The sequence below is a fragment of the Myxine glutinosa genome, chromosome 7 (assembly GCF_964187855.1).
Source record: "Myxine glutinosa chromosome 7, kmMyxGlut1.1, whole genome shotgun sequence".
In the NCBI taxonomy this organism is placed as follows: domain Eukaryota; kingdom Metazoa; phylum Chordata; class Myxini; order Myxiniformes; family Myxinidae; genus Myxine; species Myxine glutinosa.
Window position 1 is genome coordinate 18,220,665 of NC_136267.1, and position 17,160 is coordinate 18,237,824.

At 41.7% G+C, this 17,160-nt stretch overlaps 1 protein-coding gene across 1 annotated transcript in view; it reads left to right on the forward strand.

The window, feature by feature from the left end:
* Positions 1 to 16,224, forward strand: part of LOC137431019 (uncharacterized) — a 28,126-nt gene extending 11,902 nt beyond the window's left edge. Inside the window, exons 2-7 of the mRNA XM_078781190.1 lie at positions 9,646 to 9,800; positions 9,912 to 10,106; positions 13,014 to 13,086; positions 15,106 to 15,330; positions 15,873 to 15,984; positions 16,083 to 16,224. Coding sequence (XP_078637316.1) covers positions 9,646 to 9,800; positions 9,912 to 10,106; positions 13,014 to 13,086; positions 15,106 to 15,330; positions 15,873 to 15,984; positions 16,083 to 16,224 — 902 coding nt within the window. The remainder of the gene's footprint in view (positions 1 to 9,645; positions 9,801 to 9,911; positions 10,107 to 13,013; positions 13,087 to 15,105; positions 15,331 to 15,872; positions 15,985 to 16,082) is intronic.
* The last annotated feature ends 936 nt before the right edge of the window (positions 16,225 to 17,160 follow it).

Below are 17,160 nucleotides of genomic sequence, written 5' to 3' on the forward strand. Positions count from 1 at the left end.
AGAATGGCAAAGTGGGAAATGAAAATCAGAATAAACTTGAGGCCTTCACCAAAACCCATGAAGTCCTTTCCTTCATTCCAAGCTGTAGTCTTTGCTGGTAAAAGTTTGAGCTAATTTTGCATTTCCTATTCTCATAAGTTCGTCCAATTTTGGTGATAATTTGATGATTGTTGCATAATTGTACACCATTTTCCTGCCTTATAGTGTTATTCTGTGGCTCACAGGATGGCCTAGTCGCCCCAAAGCTGTCCAGTCTGGGTTTGAATCCCAACCCGCCTATAAACTGTCAGCCCTGTGTTTCCCAGGCAGGGCGATTCATCAAGGTGTGTGCCGTCCATCAAATGGATGTGAAACTGGGCGTCCCATCTGCTAACATTAGTTAGCGGACGTTAACGATCCCACGGTGTCCTTCACGAAGAGTCGGTGAGCTATCACTGGCACCCTGGACAAATTGCAAAATCCTGCCCCAACTCTACTGCTGACAAGGCATTGGCAAACCACCCAAAATAACCCAAACCTTGCTCAGGAACTGCTTCATTAGCATTGATACTCTGTAAAGTGTTTGGTACATTGATGATGATGGTAATAGTGTTCTGTGGGTATGGAGTACTAGCAGGAGGACCCGGCATTGCCCGGTGGTATTCTAATGTTGTTGTTGACATTTTGAAAAAAAAAATTTTTTTTTCCCTTTTGTGGATGCCTAAAACAGTTTGCAAGACACACCCACTATGGAATGTGGTCAGGGATCATTTACTACTATATTTCACATAGCTACAAAGTATTAGGCACCATACAACAACAACAACAACAACAACATGCATTTTAAGGCCATTTTCCCTGCTAGAGCGGGGGTTAGCCTTGCGGGCCCCATGACAATCTTCTCCATTTTGCCCTATTTTCTGCATCTCCCCTTGTTATAACCCCCTTGCCCGCATTTCTTCTTCGACCACCTTTAGCCAAGTCTTTCTCGGTCTTCCCCGTCCTCCACTTCCTTCTACATTCATTTCCATCACTCTTCTCAACCAGTCACTTTCATCCTTCCTCAACACATGACCAAACCATCTCAACCTGTTTGGCACTATAGAGCAAAAAAAAAAAAATCCCCCAAAAAATTTGAACTTTTTTTCAAACTTTTCAATTATTTTGCCCAAAACACTACCAGACACTCACAGATGAACCTCTGAAAGTTTGCTGAGGATCCGTTCAGCCATCTCTGAGCCAAATAGCGACAGACAGACAGATAGACAGACTCTCCTTATAGTATAGATTCATTTCATAATTACCTCCGCCACTAAAGATGGATAGAGATTATGTTTTCACCCCTGTCTGTCTGTTTGTTTGTCTGTTTGTTTGTCTGTCTGTTTGTCTGTGAGCAGGATATCCCAAAACATTATCGACGGATTTGAAAGAAATTTGATGGACTAGCTGGGTGTGTGACAAGGACGAATTGGTTCGATTTTGGTGAACAGACGAATCCGGATCTGGATAAGAGAATGTTTAAGTGATCGCTTCACCATTGAGAAATGGGACCAAAAACGATTGAGAGATAGGGCATGATATTTCAAAAAGTTGTGGACCGGTTCGGACAAAACGAGGTGGATGGGTTGGTTAGGCGACAAGAACAAGCCGATTAGATTTCGGTTCAGGTCCGAATCCAGATCCGGCCTATCGGTGGATACAAAACATAAACTGTTCAGCCTGGTGGAGGTGTGCGCTCTATCGAGTTCCATCCTAGTTTGTGTTCTTTTCATAAATAGTCACTCGCTCTTTTCACATTTCCTTTCATTTGGTTGCTTATTTCTATCATCATCTACAGACTTGGCATTTAATATGGAATTTTTTTTTTTTGTGGGAGTGAACTTAATTTTCAAGATGACTTGGGACCAAAAGTTCATTGAAATTAAGTTGAAATTATTCTAGATTTTGTTAATGTGACCTTTAAAAGAAACAAAAACCACATTTGACATTTCGAAGCAAATAAATTGATCCTTGAAAGTGATGTAAACTGATATCGAACTCAATTCATGGACAGTACTGTGTTAAACTTCTGTACGTTTTCCAGAAGTATCTCTTTATTTTGCACATTAGCCAAAAAAAATTTCAACAAAAACAAAAGTTAAATTATGACTGGGATTACGGACAGTAAAATTACAGTTCAGTCCTTCGTGTAACCCCCACGAGCATTCAGGAGAGCACATACACGTCGAGGCATGCTGTTCACGAGATTTGCCAAGGTTTGGACAGGAATCGCTTGCCATGCAGTGACAATAGCCTGCTGCATTTCACACACAGAGGTAGGCTGCTGGTCCAAGTTGTTGATTTGACGCGTTAATTCTGCCCACAAGTTCTCTATCGGATTCATATCCGGGGACATGGCAGGCCACTCCCTATGCTCTACACCACGGTCAGCAAGAAAGTGTTGGATCATGCGAGCACGATGAGGCTGTGCATTGTCATCTTGGAAGACAAAATTTCCTTGAAAGGCTGCACGAGCAAATGGAAGCAATGTTTCTTCCAGAATGACCCTGTACTTGAACTGGTTCAGGTTTCCATTCAGAACAACCAGGTCAGTTTTGCCCCCTGCATGAAAAGCAGCCCAAACGGTCACCCCACCACCTCCAGCTTGGACTCTTGGCACTATACTATCTTCGTTGTGGGCTTCATGCTCTTGTCTGCGCACTCGGACACAGCCATCTTGACGATAGACCAGAAATCTAGACTCGTCACTGAAGGTCACGTGATTCCAGTGTCCTGGCTGCCATTGATGATGCTCTCTGGCCCACTGCAATCGGCGCTGGCTGTGTTGTCTGGTCAATCGTGGCTTTCGCAGGGGACGCCTGGCACGATAGCCTGCTTGAACCAGTCGTTGGTTGACTAGCCTTCTGGATACAGGCACATTTGTCAGTTGCTGCCACTCAGCCCTAAGCCGATTAGCTGACTTGGTACGGCCATTGCAGACTAATCGGTGCAGCTGGCGATCATCTCTCCTTGTGGTTCTGCGTGGACGTCCTGGCCTTGGTATTGGAGTAGGGACACCCCTCTGAGCATTTCGTTTCAGGATCTTTGACACCTGACCTTGAGTGATGCCATACTGCCGAGCAATAGCACGCTGTTTCATGCCAGAATTTCGTAAAGCCACCACTCCATGACAAACAGCATTGTCGAGTTGACAGACCATCTCCAGAGGAAGCGGCAATAACTTTTGTAGACGTGCAGCAGTTGTTTTCCACGAATACAGAACGCAACAACCCTTATATACCCGATTGTGAAGCCAATCGTCAAATGTACCTGTCCTTACATTTTGTCACGCCACCTGTGATATAATCCTGTTATTGACTTCTTGCTGCGAAAGACAATCAGTGACATGGTTCTTTCAACAAAGACATCACCGAAGGGTAAAAGAAACTCACCAGATTGATATACTGAGTTCAGAAAGTAAACCCAAGTCAAGAAAAAAAAAATATTCCATATTAAATGCCAAGTCTGTAATTCCGACCAAGTACGACATGTAATGCCATTCCTGGAGCTATGATGATTCAGTAACTTGCTCTTGAGGGAGACTGTCCATGCTTGTTAAATCGATGACAACACCCGAACCAATGACACATTTAAGAGAAGTGCAGTCTGGAACATCCTGGTCTATCAGAAATGGCCTCAATTCCTACAAATGATGTTAACGAGCACCGAAAAGCTCTGGGCTCCTATAAAGTATGTAAATTGTGCAACTCAGCATTTGGAAATAATTTCCAACTTTGAATGCAGTATTTCTGAAACCACATCCTGAGTGTTCCACTGACATGGCTTTTCGTGGCCCATAATTTGTTCCAAGAGTGAAGGGCACTTGAAAGGTCGCAAACATGCAACTAACAGCTGGAACAAAGATTATGATAAATGTGAGCAAATCGTGAAAATGCAAGACAAGTGCAATTGGAAAATTGGCTTGTCAGGACTTATGTTTCATACGTGGATCCAACATGTTGAGCATTAAGTTACTATGAGTATTTCAAGGACACACCTTGTACTTTTATGTTCTTTATCTGTATCGCCAAACTTATGCTGTGTGGTGTTTTATTCCCAATCGATTAAGCATGCCCCATCTGCTCACATCTTCTTCAGTCGTGGCCAAAATTATTGCCACCCTTGCACCTTTTTCAAATAATGCACCATTTATTCCAGAAAACGGTTGAAATTAAAAAATCTTTTAGTTTCCACATTTGCATTTCTTTGGTTTGTAGTGGAACAAAACAAAAAAGCTTTAAAAATCACGAAATCTTAGCTTATTCCACACAGAAATCCTAAAATGGCCCGGACAATATTATTGGCACCTTTCAGAAGTTGTTCGAAATAATTATATTTCAAGCAGGTGATTCTCCTTTACTTTGGAATTGAACTCACCTGAGGTGAGTTTCAGGTAGCTGCAAAATAAAAATCACTCATTCAACCAGTTTGAACAGAGAAAAGAGTCATTCTGCTGTTTTGTGTCACTGTGTGTACCGCAGTGAGCATGGAGAAAAGAAAGAAAATCAGAGAATTGTCTGAGGAGGTCAGACACAAGATTGTAGCCAAGCATGGACAATCTCAAGGCTACAAGTCCATCGCCAGAGACCTTCATGTTCCTGTGTCCACTATACGCAATGTTATCAGGAAATTTAAGGACCATGGCACTGTAGCCAACCTCCCTGGACGTGGCCGCAAGAAAAAACTTGATCGAAGATTGCAGCGAAGGATTGTTCGAATGGTGGAGAAGGCACCTTGATCAACTGCCAAACAGATTCAAGCTGACCGTCAGACACAAGATGCGACAGTTTCAACTCGCACCATCTGTCACCACCTCAATGAAAGGAGACCCAGGAGGACCCCACTGCTCCTGAGAGAGAGACTTAAGAAAGCCCGACTGGAGTTTGCCAAAACACACCTTAACAAGCCAAAATCCTTCAGGGAGAATGTCCTGTGGACAGATGAGACAAAATTAGAGATTTGTGGTAAACGCACATCATCTCTATGTTTGCAGAAAACAAAATGAAGCCTTCAAAGAAAAGAACACCTTCCCTACAGTCAAACATGGAGGAGTTTTAGTGATGTTTTGGGGTTGCTGTGCTGCCTCTGGCACTAGGTGCCTTGAACACCTTGAATGTGTGCATGGCATCATTAAATCAGGAGATTACCAAGGCATTTTGGAGCGCAATGTTCAACCCAGTATCAGAAAGTTGGGTCTCCGTCGAAGGTCATGGGTCTTGCAGCAAGACAATGACCCAAAATACACTTCAAAAAGCACCCAGGAATGGTTCAAAAAGCACCCAGGAATGGTTCAAAACAAAACGCTGGACTGTTCTGAAGTGGCCAGCAATGAGTCCAGATCTAAATCCCATTGAACACCTGTGGGGAGACCTGAAAACAGCAGTTGCGAGAAGGCACCCTTCAAATCTGGGAGAGCTGGAGCAGTTTGCACAAGAAGAGTAGCACAAACTGCCAGTAGAGAGGTGTAGAAGCTCATTCATGGCTATAGGAAGTACTTGATGGCAGTTATTTTGTCCAAAGGCCGTGCTACCAAATATTAAGTCGAGGGTGTCAATAATTTGTCAATGCCATTTCTTTTTATTTTCTGATTTAAAAGGAAATATTATGTTCTGAATCAAAAACAAAGGTTCTGTAATATTAACAGTGAAATAAAAGAATTCTTGAGACCAAATACTTTTGTCAATTTCAACTTATTTTTAGAGAATTTGAAAATTATTTGAAATTTGAGTTATTTGAAAAAGGTGCAGGGGTGCCAACATTTTAAGCCACGACTGAGTAAGTGGAGGTTAACAAGATCCCGAGGTAACTTTTGAAAGGGTAGGCCTTTGTGTGCCAGTATTATAGCAAATTTAAAATTGCAGCTGCACACAAAAATCTGCAGTAATCTGTGATGGCCAAGTGGCCTGTTCCTGGTAAATTTGCAGGTCGAGAATACGCTAACAACTGGTCATGGTGGACCAGAAAGGGTACGATATTATCATCAACAACTATGACAAACTAGAGAGTTCATAGAACACCTTACTTCGTGCGGTCTTGAGAAACAAGGACATGTGTGGGGTCTGTGAGCTGGAGTTTGATTGGTCTTGATGACGTAAAATGCCGTAATATTTTCTCTAAATACTGTCGGACCCCCGACATTTGGAGAGGATGCGTTCCTGGAAAATGCTGCGAATGTCAAATCTGCAAATGTCGGGGCAGTGTTTCAATGGGAAAAGGGGGCTTGGTTCCTGGCGGATCGTGATTCATATAATAGAAATTGTTAAAATTTTACAAACACAAATGTACATGATTACAGTTTCATGAAAAATGCTTAAATATAAAAATACTGTACACCTTTCAAAAAGGTTAGCTCAATGTTTTGCCGTGAGTGTCATGTCATTTTATCGAAAACGAACCGTTTTTTTGGCTTCGATCTTGCGTGATTCCCAAAGTGCGTCTCGATGCAGGAAATAGTTGCTGTTTTAACCACTCGGAGTTTAAATTTGAAGAAAGATACCGTGTTCTGTATTATCTTACAAAGATAGACGTTGAGTTTAAATTGAGACGTTGAGCTTAAATTGAGACGTTGAGTTTAAATTGAGATGTTGAGTTGAATTACCCTTTAGAACCCCCTAGAATCACCCTCTGGAATTACCATTTAGAATTACCATTTAGAATTACCCTTTATAACCCATTAGAATTACCCTTTAGAACCCATTAGAATTACCCTTTAGAACAAAAGGAATTACCCTTTAGAACCCATTAGAACTACCATTTAGAACCCTCTACAATTACACTTTATAACCCATTAGAATTACCCTTTAGAATCCTCTAGAATATGCCTTAGAATTACCATTTAGAATTACCCTTTAGAACTCATTAGAACTACCATTTAGAACCCATTAGAATTACCATTTAGAATTACCCTTTAGAACCCATTAGAATTACCCTTTAGAACCCATTAGAATTACCCTTTACAACCATCTACAATTATCCTTTAGAACCCATTAGAATTACCCTTTAGAACCCTCTACAATTACACTTTATAACCCATTAGAATTACCCTTTAGAATTACCCTTTAGAACCGTTTCTAATTATTTATCCTTTCAAATTAATCACGATGGGTTAGAAAGGTTCTTCTTCATTTTTGCTGGACGGATGGAAGTTTGCTGGACGGATGGAAGGAAAGATATGGCAAAACATTGAAGCGGCTTCACCGCTTAAAAAATAGTCTCACTCCTCTCGACGCATGTGCAGTCGGGACAAATTCAGAGACAAAGTAATGTTGCAAGTTTGCTTTCTGATTCATGTTCTGAATCATGTTCAAAATACGTGTAACTTTCAATTGAAATTAAATTGTTCCTCGATAATAATAAACTGACAATTGTACACAGAAGGACAGTCAGACAGACAGAGTGAACCAATTTCTTAACTACGCTTCGCGTGAGTGGGGCAATGATCCCTCTCCAAATGAGAAGAGGATTCCATCTGTAACACTAAAACAGCACTCGGTAGATTGCACACCTCCACCTCCGTCAGGCTAAACAGTTTATGTTTCTTATCCTGCTGGGAGGGAACATTCCTTCTTGTCATTCACAAAGATCTAATCCCCTTGTTCTTGTCAACTTCCCAAGTTATCCACCAAGTTTTTGTCATATTCTGTCCCCAACTTTACCAGATATCAAGCTACATGTCGTTTTTGGTCCCATCCATCAATGGTGAAGAATCGCTTCAGAATTTTAAAAATTCTCAAATCCGGACCCATGTTCAGATCTTCACCAAAATCGAATCGATTCTAACTTGTCACACACCCAACCTGTCCACCAAATTTTGTCCGAACCCATCCATAACTTTTATGAGATATCCTGCTCACAGACAGACTGGGATGAAAACCTAATCTAGGGCTATCTAGTCTGGGCCCACACCTCTTTATGATGCATTATATGCCCCCCTCCATTTGGTGGATGCATCTCCCTCTGCCCCCCAGGTATGTAAGAGGCTGTTGCCCCTTGATGTTATTAGTCCCCTACCGGTGTACACCGGAGGGGACTATAGGTTTGCACGCCGTCCCTCGGTCCGTCAGTCTGTCAGTCCGTCAGTCAGTCCGTCAGTCAGTCCGTCAGTCAGTCCGTCAGTCCGTCACGCAAAGAACAGTTTTCCGGACTTCTTTTCTAAACGCTTAATGCTAATGATTTCAAACTTGGCACATGGTTTCCTCATGATAAGTTACAGATCAAGTTCGAACTTCACGACGTTTTGATCATTTTTAACAAAGTTATGGCACTTTGAACTTTGGGAATTGTGATAATTCTGATGATCCTTAAGTCAGTGCCATTTTAAGTTTTAATTTCCTTTAAAAAAGATTTTCTCTGCAATAATAGGACCGATTGAGATCAAATTTTCACCATAGGAGGGACTCGGTCTGTAGAATAATTTAATGGTAATTATGACGTCACAGGTCACGTGGTTCGGGCGCCATATTGTTTTTCGTGAAAACACGAAAACCCCTTTTTCTCTGCAACGGCTGAACAGATCGAGGCCAAACTTTGCAGGCAGAATCGCATACCCATAACGAACAAAAAAGGTCAGCGAGCATGACGTCATGCGTCACATGGTTTCAGAGTTATGACGTTTTTAAGCATGAACCTTTAAAACCGAGCCCCTCCCTCATTTTTGATCCAATCGAGGGGAAACTTCACAGATCTGTTCCGCATGTCAGTCTACTAAAACGTCCTTTTGGAATTTGCGATAGGGCACGTGGTTTGGCAGATATCGTTAATTAAACGAAAATATTATTTTTTTAAAATAGATATCTCTTGAATCGCTTTATTGATCGACGTGAAACTTCATACTATAGTAGAAGTCATGAAGAGTAACAAGTGTGCAAAATTTCAAGATGATTGGATGTACGGTCTGGAAGCTAGAAGTTGTTATTGCGTGAAGAAGAAGAGGCGTCAGGTGTGCGGATTTTAATTATTTATCACATGTACAGACTGAAAGCATCGTTGGAGACGACCTGTCGCGGTCATTTTAACCTCAAATAAAATTCTAATTTAAGATTTGTCAATAGCTGAGGTATATTAACAAACGAATAAAACAGATTTGGTCAAATTCTGACTTTTTAAACTCGATCGCATTTGACAGAGTTGTGACAAGCTGAGGAAAAGAAACCTCGCATTGGCTTCTCCAATGTGCCATAACAAAATGGATATCTCTTGAATCGCCAGTACCTCAGACCGTGAGTTGGTAATAATTTATATAATTCACACAGTGCAACACGTGCAGGCCGCTCCACAGACCGACCTTGCGAGCTTATCAACGAGGCGAGGCGTGACACACGTGTCTCAGCATACCTCAGATCAAGTTTGAAAACCAGCATCAGCCGTGCATAAATTTGCATATTCGATCATTTTTGACAAAGTTATGGCACTTTGAACTTTGGTAGGGGACATGTATTGCAGCGCAATACTCAGAATGCTTCTTGTATTCGTCTCACTTTCCTAAAGCTCTTATTTCTAAGGTAAATTAAACAATGCCCAAGAAAGTGAGTCGAATTGACACCGTTGTGTCCGACCAACTACGTGGTGTGATAAAGATTATTTCATGTAGCAGTAAAAAGAATAATTAGATGTTGTGGAACCTTCCAGCTCTTCCCCAACAGGAATACAAGGGCTCCGTCCATACAGGAAGCCATTTCGGGTCTGGGACAAATGCAAAAGTCTTCATCAACCTGTGTGGAGAAATTACTTGTGTGGAATCGGAGCTCAAAACGTCAACACGTGATCCTTTTGAAAACGGGCAGGTAATACCATTTACCTTATTTATCTAACAACTGTGCAAGGATCATTACATTTTATCAGCCCAATGCAAAGGAAGCCATTTTAATCCACAATTTTATGTGATATTTGTACAGAAAGATGATTTTACCATCAATGGGCCTTACCTGGGACATCTTACCAAGCTGAAGATCTGGCATGACGGTGCAGGAGTTCTACCAAGGTGGTTTCTAGAGAAAGTTACAGTCAAGGAACCACTGTCCGGCATGTGGTACACCTTTACCTGTAACTGCTGGATTGACGGAAACTCAAGGAAAACTCTCTCAACTCAGGTATTGTGCTTACAGTAAAGCAAGTAATGAGGCCACGGAGTAATTACTAACATTTACAAATGTAAGCTTGGTTCCCAAAAGCAAATGTAAACACCGAACTGTAATGGGCGAAAAGCAAAATGGAGAATAGATCTTTTTTAGCTCACCTGGAACTAAGTTCAGGGGATCTTATGCGATGGCGCGTCGTCCGTCCATAAACACTTGAAGCTTCTTCTCTGAAACCGCTGATGTGATTGCGACCAAATTTGGCACAAATGATATTTGTTGTGTTGTGACTAAAGTTTGTTCACGGCATTAACAAAATCGGGGTTTAAGGGGGTTTAGCGGGGTCACAGTGGATCCAGGTTTGACCCCCCCAAAATAGGAATTTGCTTTCTTCTCTGAAACTACAAACACTATTTCGATGAAACTTTCACCACAACCTTCACCACCCGTGTTGTACCAAAGTTTGTTCCTGGCATTTAAAAAATCCGGGTCTAAGGTGGTCTATGGGGGGCTTTCCCCCCAAAATAGGTATTTGCTTTTTCTCAGAACCTACGTACACAATTTTGATGAAACTTCACCACAACCTTTATCATCCGTGATGCACCAATGTTTGTTCAGGCCATTGGTAAAATTTGGGTCTGAGGAGGTACACTGGGTGCGGGGGGGTGAAGGGGGTTGCCCCCCAAAATAGGTATTGTTTTGTTTGTTTAAAGTCTTGTGATTATGTTAGAATGATTCTACATACTGCCCTGTCTTCTAGCAACCACAGAAATTTGTTTAAAATACCTTTAATCAGTGCAGTATACAGTTTATTCTACCAGGTGAGCGCCAGGGGTATTGCCCCTATGCTTTAATAATTAAATACCAGATTACAATCAGTGAATGAGGACTCAAAGTCGCTGGAATGTGAAGGATGAAACACACCATTGATCATGGAGATTGCACCACATATCGCTTTTCACCCCTCAGCCCAAATTGGGCTAAGGGGTATTGTCGTCACGGGGCGTCGTCCGGGTGTCCGGGGGTCCGTCAACTTTTGGTTTCCGTCAATTTCTAGCAGAAAGGCTTGTCCGATTAAATCCATTTTTGCAGTGTGTGTTGGGGTTGAGTAGAGGAAGGATCCTTTCGAAAATGGGCGCGCTGCGAATTTCAATATGGCTGCCACGGCAGCCATCTGGGCGTCCGTCAACTTTTGGTTTCCGTCAATTTCGAGCAGAAGAGCTTGTCCGATTAAATCCATGTTTGCAGTGTGTGTTGGGGTTGAGTAGAGGAAGGTTCCTTTCGAAAATGGGCGCGCTGCGACTTTCAATGTTACCGCCACGGCAGCCATCTTGAAATCGGTTTGCGTTAATTTCGAGCAGAACGGCTTGTCCGATTAAATTCATGTTTGCAGTGTGTGTTGGGGTTGAGTAGATGAAGGTTCCTTTCGAAAATGGGCGCGCTGCGAATTTCAATATGGCTGCCACGGCAGCCATCTGGGCGTCCGTCAACTTTTGGTTTCCGTCAATTTCGAGCAGAACGGCTTGTCCGATTAAATCCATGTTTGCAGTGTGTGTTGGGGTTGAGTAGAGGAAGGATCCTTTCGAAAATGGGCGCGGTGCGACTTTCAATGTTACCGCCACGGCAGCCATCTTGAAATCGGTTTCCGTCAATTTCTAGCAGAACGGCTTGTCCGATTAAATTCATTTTTGCAGTGTGTGTTGGGGTTGAGTAGATGAAGGTTCCTTTCGAAAATGGGCGCGCTGCGAATTTCAATATGGCTGCCACGGCAGCCATCTGGGCGTCCGTCAACTTTTGGTTTCCGTCAATTTCTAGCAGAACGGCTTGTCCGATTAAATTCATTTTTGCAGTGTGTGTTGGGGTTGAGTAGAGGAAGGATCCTTTCGAAAATGGGCGCGCTGCGATTTTCAATATGGCCGCCACGGTAACCATCTTGAAATGTTATAAATACATTTTGTTTATAACAGAATACGAATAAGAATACGAATAAGTTCGCTCTTTCACGAGCCTCGATCTTGTATACAAAAAACAAAACAAAAAAAAAAAAAAAATTGGTTTCCGTCAATTTCAAGCAGAACGGCTTGTCCGATTAAATCCATTTTTGCAGTGTGTATTGGGGTTGAGTAGAGGAAGGTTCCTTTCGAAAATGGGCGCGCTACGATTTTCAATATGGCTGCCACGGCGGCCATCTTGAAATTGGTTTCCACCATGCATGGGCTGAGGGGTTACGCCCGCTTTGCGGTGCTATTTATTATTTCTGTCGCACAAACATCATGTATATATTATAATGAGATGTCATTTTAACTCAGAATTATTTAATAATGACTCGTATAGTCTTTTATTTTCCCTTGCTGTCTCAATAATTCTTAGCACCACTTGTAGTTTCAAACCAGGTGCTTGTTGTGGAATAACTGTAACCACACTCGTTAGAGCGCAAACCTCCACCAGGCTGAACAATTTATGGTTTGTATCCCACTGATAGGCCAGATCTGGATTCGGACCTGAACCAAAATCGAATCGACTTGTTCATGTCACCGAACCAACTCATCCACCGAGATTTGTCATAATCCAACCACTGCTTTTTGATATATCATCCTATAGATAATTTTGGCCCAATCTCTCAACGGTGAAGAATCACTTTAAAAGTTCTCGTATCCGGATCCGGATTCAGACCTTCACCAAAATTGAATCAACTCTTCTTTGTCATACTCCCAACCCGTCCACCAAGTTTCGTCCAAATCCGTCCAAATGTTTTTGAGATATCCTGCTCACAAACAGACAACCGTGAAAACATAACCTCCATCCGCCTTCGGTGGCGGAGATAATCATCAATATGTAGTCGAGATTGCACCTTACGCTAAAGGGAAGATCATCATTAGGATCGAACAGTTTTCAATTTGATATGCTTTTTGGCCTTCTCAGGAAAAACCCAAAGAGATGACGAGCTATGTTGTGAAGTGCAAGGAAGAAGAAAATGAACCGAGCACTGCCACTGGTGAGTTGCAGCCATTGAATTTCCATTCACTCGTCCATGTGCAGCACGTGACTGCTGGTTGAATAATCTGTGGGATTGTAGCTGTGCCGCTGATGCAGTGCCCCCTGCAAGTTCTGTCGGCAACTTTGAATTTTCTCAGTTTGCCGGCGATAACTCGTCGACTCTTTCCAAAAAGCCACCGTAGGATCCTTAACGTCCAACAGCAACCAATGCTAACAAATGGGTCCCCAGGCCCATTGTACATCCAATGGATGGTGCACTCCATGATTCCATGCAAAGCACCAGGATGACGCAATTTATAATATGCCCGAGAATCTGAGAACAATGGCGACACACAGACACACGTACAAACGGCTCTGTTATAGTATAGATATGGCGTATGATATGTTGTGATCAATAAAATTTCTTTCAAAAGTGACAAAAAACTATGCCCAGACTGCATTGCAAAAAACTATGCCAAAAACTATGCCCAGACTGCACTTCACCCACTCAGATGAAATTCTACAAAAATGATGTGGTTTATGTGTAACGACAATAAACATTGATGTTATTGTATTTGACAGGTTTATTTTGCATACACCTCTTTATTGATTTATCTCACGTGATGAGCATAAAAATATGATGTGATGTAATTCTACATATCACACTTATTGGGGAATGATCGATACTATGGGGCACTCCCGCCTTGCGGGCAGGAGCACCCTTCTTGGCCCACCTTAGGTGGGCAATGTGCTGCGGCACAGACTTGGAAATGCACTTTATAATTTTTGTCACTTTTAAAATAAATTTTATTGATCACAACATATCATACGCCATATCTATACCATAACAGAGCCGTTTGTACGTGCGTCTGTGTGTCGCCATTGTTCTCAGAAATAGCTGAACAGATCTTCGTGAAACTTTTAGACTTAGAGGTTTATCAGTGAGTGCCGTGGAGTGTTTTAGGCAGGAAAAAATTACTTGCGAAACAAATTCTATTTTTTGGGGATTTTTGAAAATCCTTCTGTAGTGCCTGAGCCTTTGTAGCTATATGAAAGGTAATATTAAATTATTCCTGATTAGTGTGCGATATTATAATATTAAATATAAAATTTCCCCAGTAGGGGAGTGTTTTAGGTACCCACAAAAAGAATACAAAAAATATTTTGATTTCTTCAAAATGTCAACAGTCTTAGAACATCACCGGGCAACGCCGGGTACCCCTGATAGTCGTAAGGTAAAGGAAGATGATTTGTAATACCGGCTATCACCAAAGGTGGCGCTATTCACGCCACAAGTCGATTTTGAAGGTTCGGTGACATCCACATGTGCTCAATCACAGTAATATTTTAAAATATAATCAGGAGTTTGTTCATTTCAATGAACTTTGTTTCATGTGTCAAAGTATTGTTCCCAGGGTGACGTTGGTAATGGTATAAGTGTCCTTTTCTATGTTTAATTAATTTGTATAATATATATAATAAAGATTATCACCATATCGAGTGAACGCAAGAGTTATTTGTGCCCGATTGGGCCTGAAAAGGATGGAATGTGGATAGTAAGATCCCCTCTATGGCTTCTTCCACACCTGGTGGGTGCCTGTTGGTTTATCCGTCATGCAGGGAAAGCATACTGTATTTTTGTTAAATTTATCAGCAGAGGGTTTTACATCACAACAGGCATATGCAACAACCAACAACCATTGTGTAAACTATAAAGCAACAATACACAAAGTGGTAGCCCAAGTCAAATGGCCTAAATGTTTCACCCCTATTGAGGCATCATTGGGGACAAGTACTGAGCAATGCCTGCAAGGCCAAAGGCGTGCACTGATGCTTTGAGCATTCCAAAATGGAGAAGGCAATCTGCCATCCCAGTTGCAGAAACAGCTTTGTTGAATAAACGAGACTTATCGGCCGAACGTGCCATCATTAGATTTGGGGCAATTCCTGTGTGCCTTTGCTTGCGTACTTATTACCGAAAGAGCCTGTGAAAAGGTCATCTTAACCTCTTCTAATGAAGGGTATGTTGTCTCACCAGATCCTTGGACTGAAGCCAACAGCATCAATGTGGAAAGAAACATCACCCAACATAACACAACAGAGTCAACAGAAGCAATAACGTTGAAAGAGATATCAAAGCCAAATGCGCAATCGTCAGGCATGCCAAGAAGAAATGTTCTGATTGCAATTGGGTTTTTTTCAATCGTTTGCCTTCTCAGCGTTGTGCTTTTTATTTACCTCCTGATACGAACATACGTCAAAGGTAAGCTTGATCTATCAGCACCATTCGGACATCTGTAAACAAGCACCTCACCTCAGTTGTTTCTGTGATAAACCCGATGCTGGCTCAGTGAAGTGTCGTCGGACAACCTGTTGATACAAGGGAAGTCCGACATCGATTTCTGCCAGGCAGTACAAGCAGCTATCAATTATATCACATTTATTACACTTTAATTGGATGATGCTTAACTTTACAACAACTCCTGCACTGCAACGCTATTATTCTAAGGTTCAATCGAGCTGGAAAACGTTGTCGGGGTATCGGGTTTCTTGAAAGGGATGGTTCTATTTTAAACACAACTATCATTCGTCGAATAGAAGATGGCTATAGTGAAGAGGGGTATCAAAAGGATGAAACTTTAAACAAAGCTCTGCTCCATTGTTGGTGAACTTGTCAATGCCACCAAATGATGAGCGTTTCGAGCAATAAAAGTGGAGCCTAATGATTTTCCTCTTGCAGATAAAAGTGTAGGTCATTGCGAAAACTTGAGGTGCAAATACTTCAACTTGAACCTCCTTTTGCAGGTTCAAGTGGAGAAGATGACGATGTTTCTAAAATTCCCACAAAGAACACCCTCTCTCACATTCCCAAGATAATCCTGCAGCAAAGCAGAAGCTCCGCGTGCTCCACAAACGCGTACGTACCCCAGGGTGTCGTAATGTTATACGATTACTGTTTCCTGTGCAATGTTTTCTTAATTACTGATACTGTGTTTGTTATTGATCTGGAACAAGGGGCGGGAAATCAAAGGAATCGAAGAATGAAGAAGAAAACAAATTCGGGAAAAAGAAGAACCCATTCATAATCACTGAGGGTGAGTTTGAGATTAATATTTTTTATACACTACTTTTATTATCGACATTATCTGATGTTTGAGTGTGTTTTGTGAAGCAAAAGGAAATTGCCTATGCTATGCGTAAAGATACTGTTTTGTTTGTCAACACCATACCAACAGGGTATGTTCATTACATACCCTGTTGTAATGGAACAACAGGAACAATCATTACATGTTCATGCAACTACATACATATATGTACATACATACGGTCACGTGAAAAAGTAAGTACACCCCATGTAAAGTTTTGACTTTTTCAACATATTTCAACATACAGCTATTTGATCTTCATTTCAACAATATTGATAGATAAAGGTGATATAATATAACAAATATCATGAAACATTTACATTTTGTAGTCCATTGTATAATTTAAATAAACATAAATGCAAACTTCGCATGTGGAAAAAGTAAGTACACCCCTACATTTATCCCTACTTCAAATACCTAAAATTAGAATCAGGTGCACCAGCTCAGGTGCAAATGATTAGAACATCGTTAGAGAGGATCTTGGAAGAACCTGTATTATTTAAACCTCAGACATTTAGTTTGGTTTGCTCTTTGTTGTTGAAGTGTGCGGCATCACCATGCCTAGATCAAAAGAGCTCTCTGAGGCCTTCAGAAAGAAGGTTATAGATGCCTACGAGTCTGGGAAGGGATTTAAAAAGATCTCCAAACAATTTGAAATCAATCATTCGACTGTCCAGAAGATCATCTACAAGTGGAGAAGATTCCAAACAACTGCCAACTTGTTCAGGCCAGGCCGCCCCAGCAAGTTCAGCCCGAGAGCAGATCGCAAGATGCTGAAAGAAGTCTCTAAGAACCCCAGAATGTCATCACGGGACCTACAGGTAGCTCTTGCCACTGTTGATGTCAAAGTGCACGAGTCTACCATTAGAAAGAGGCTGCACAAATTTGATCTGCATGGGAGGTGTGCCAGGAGGAAACCATTGCTGTCCAGAAATAACACCAATGAA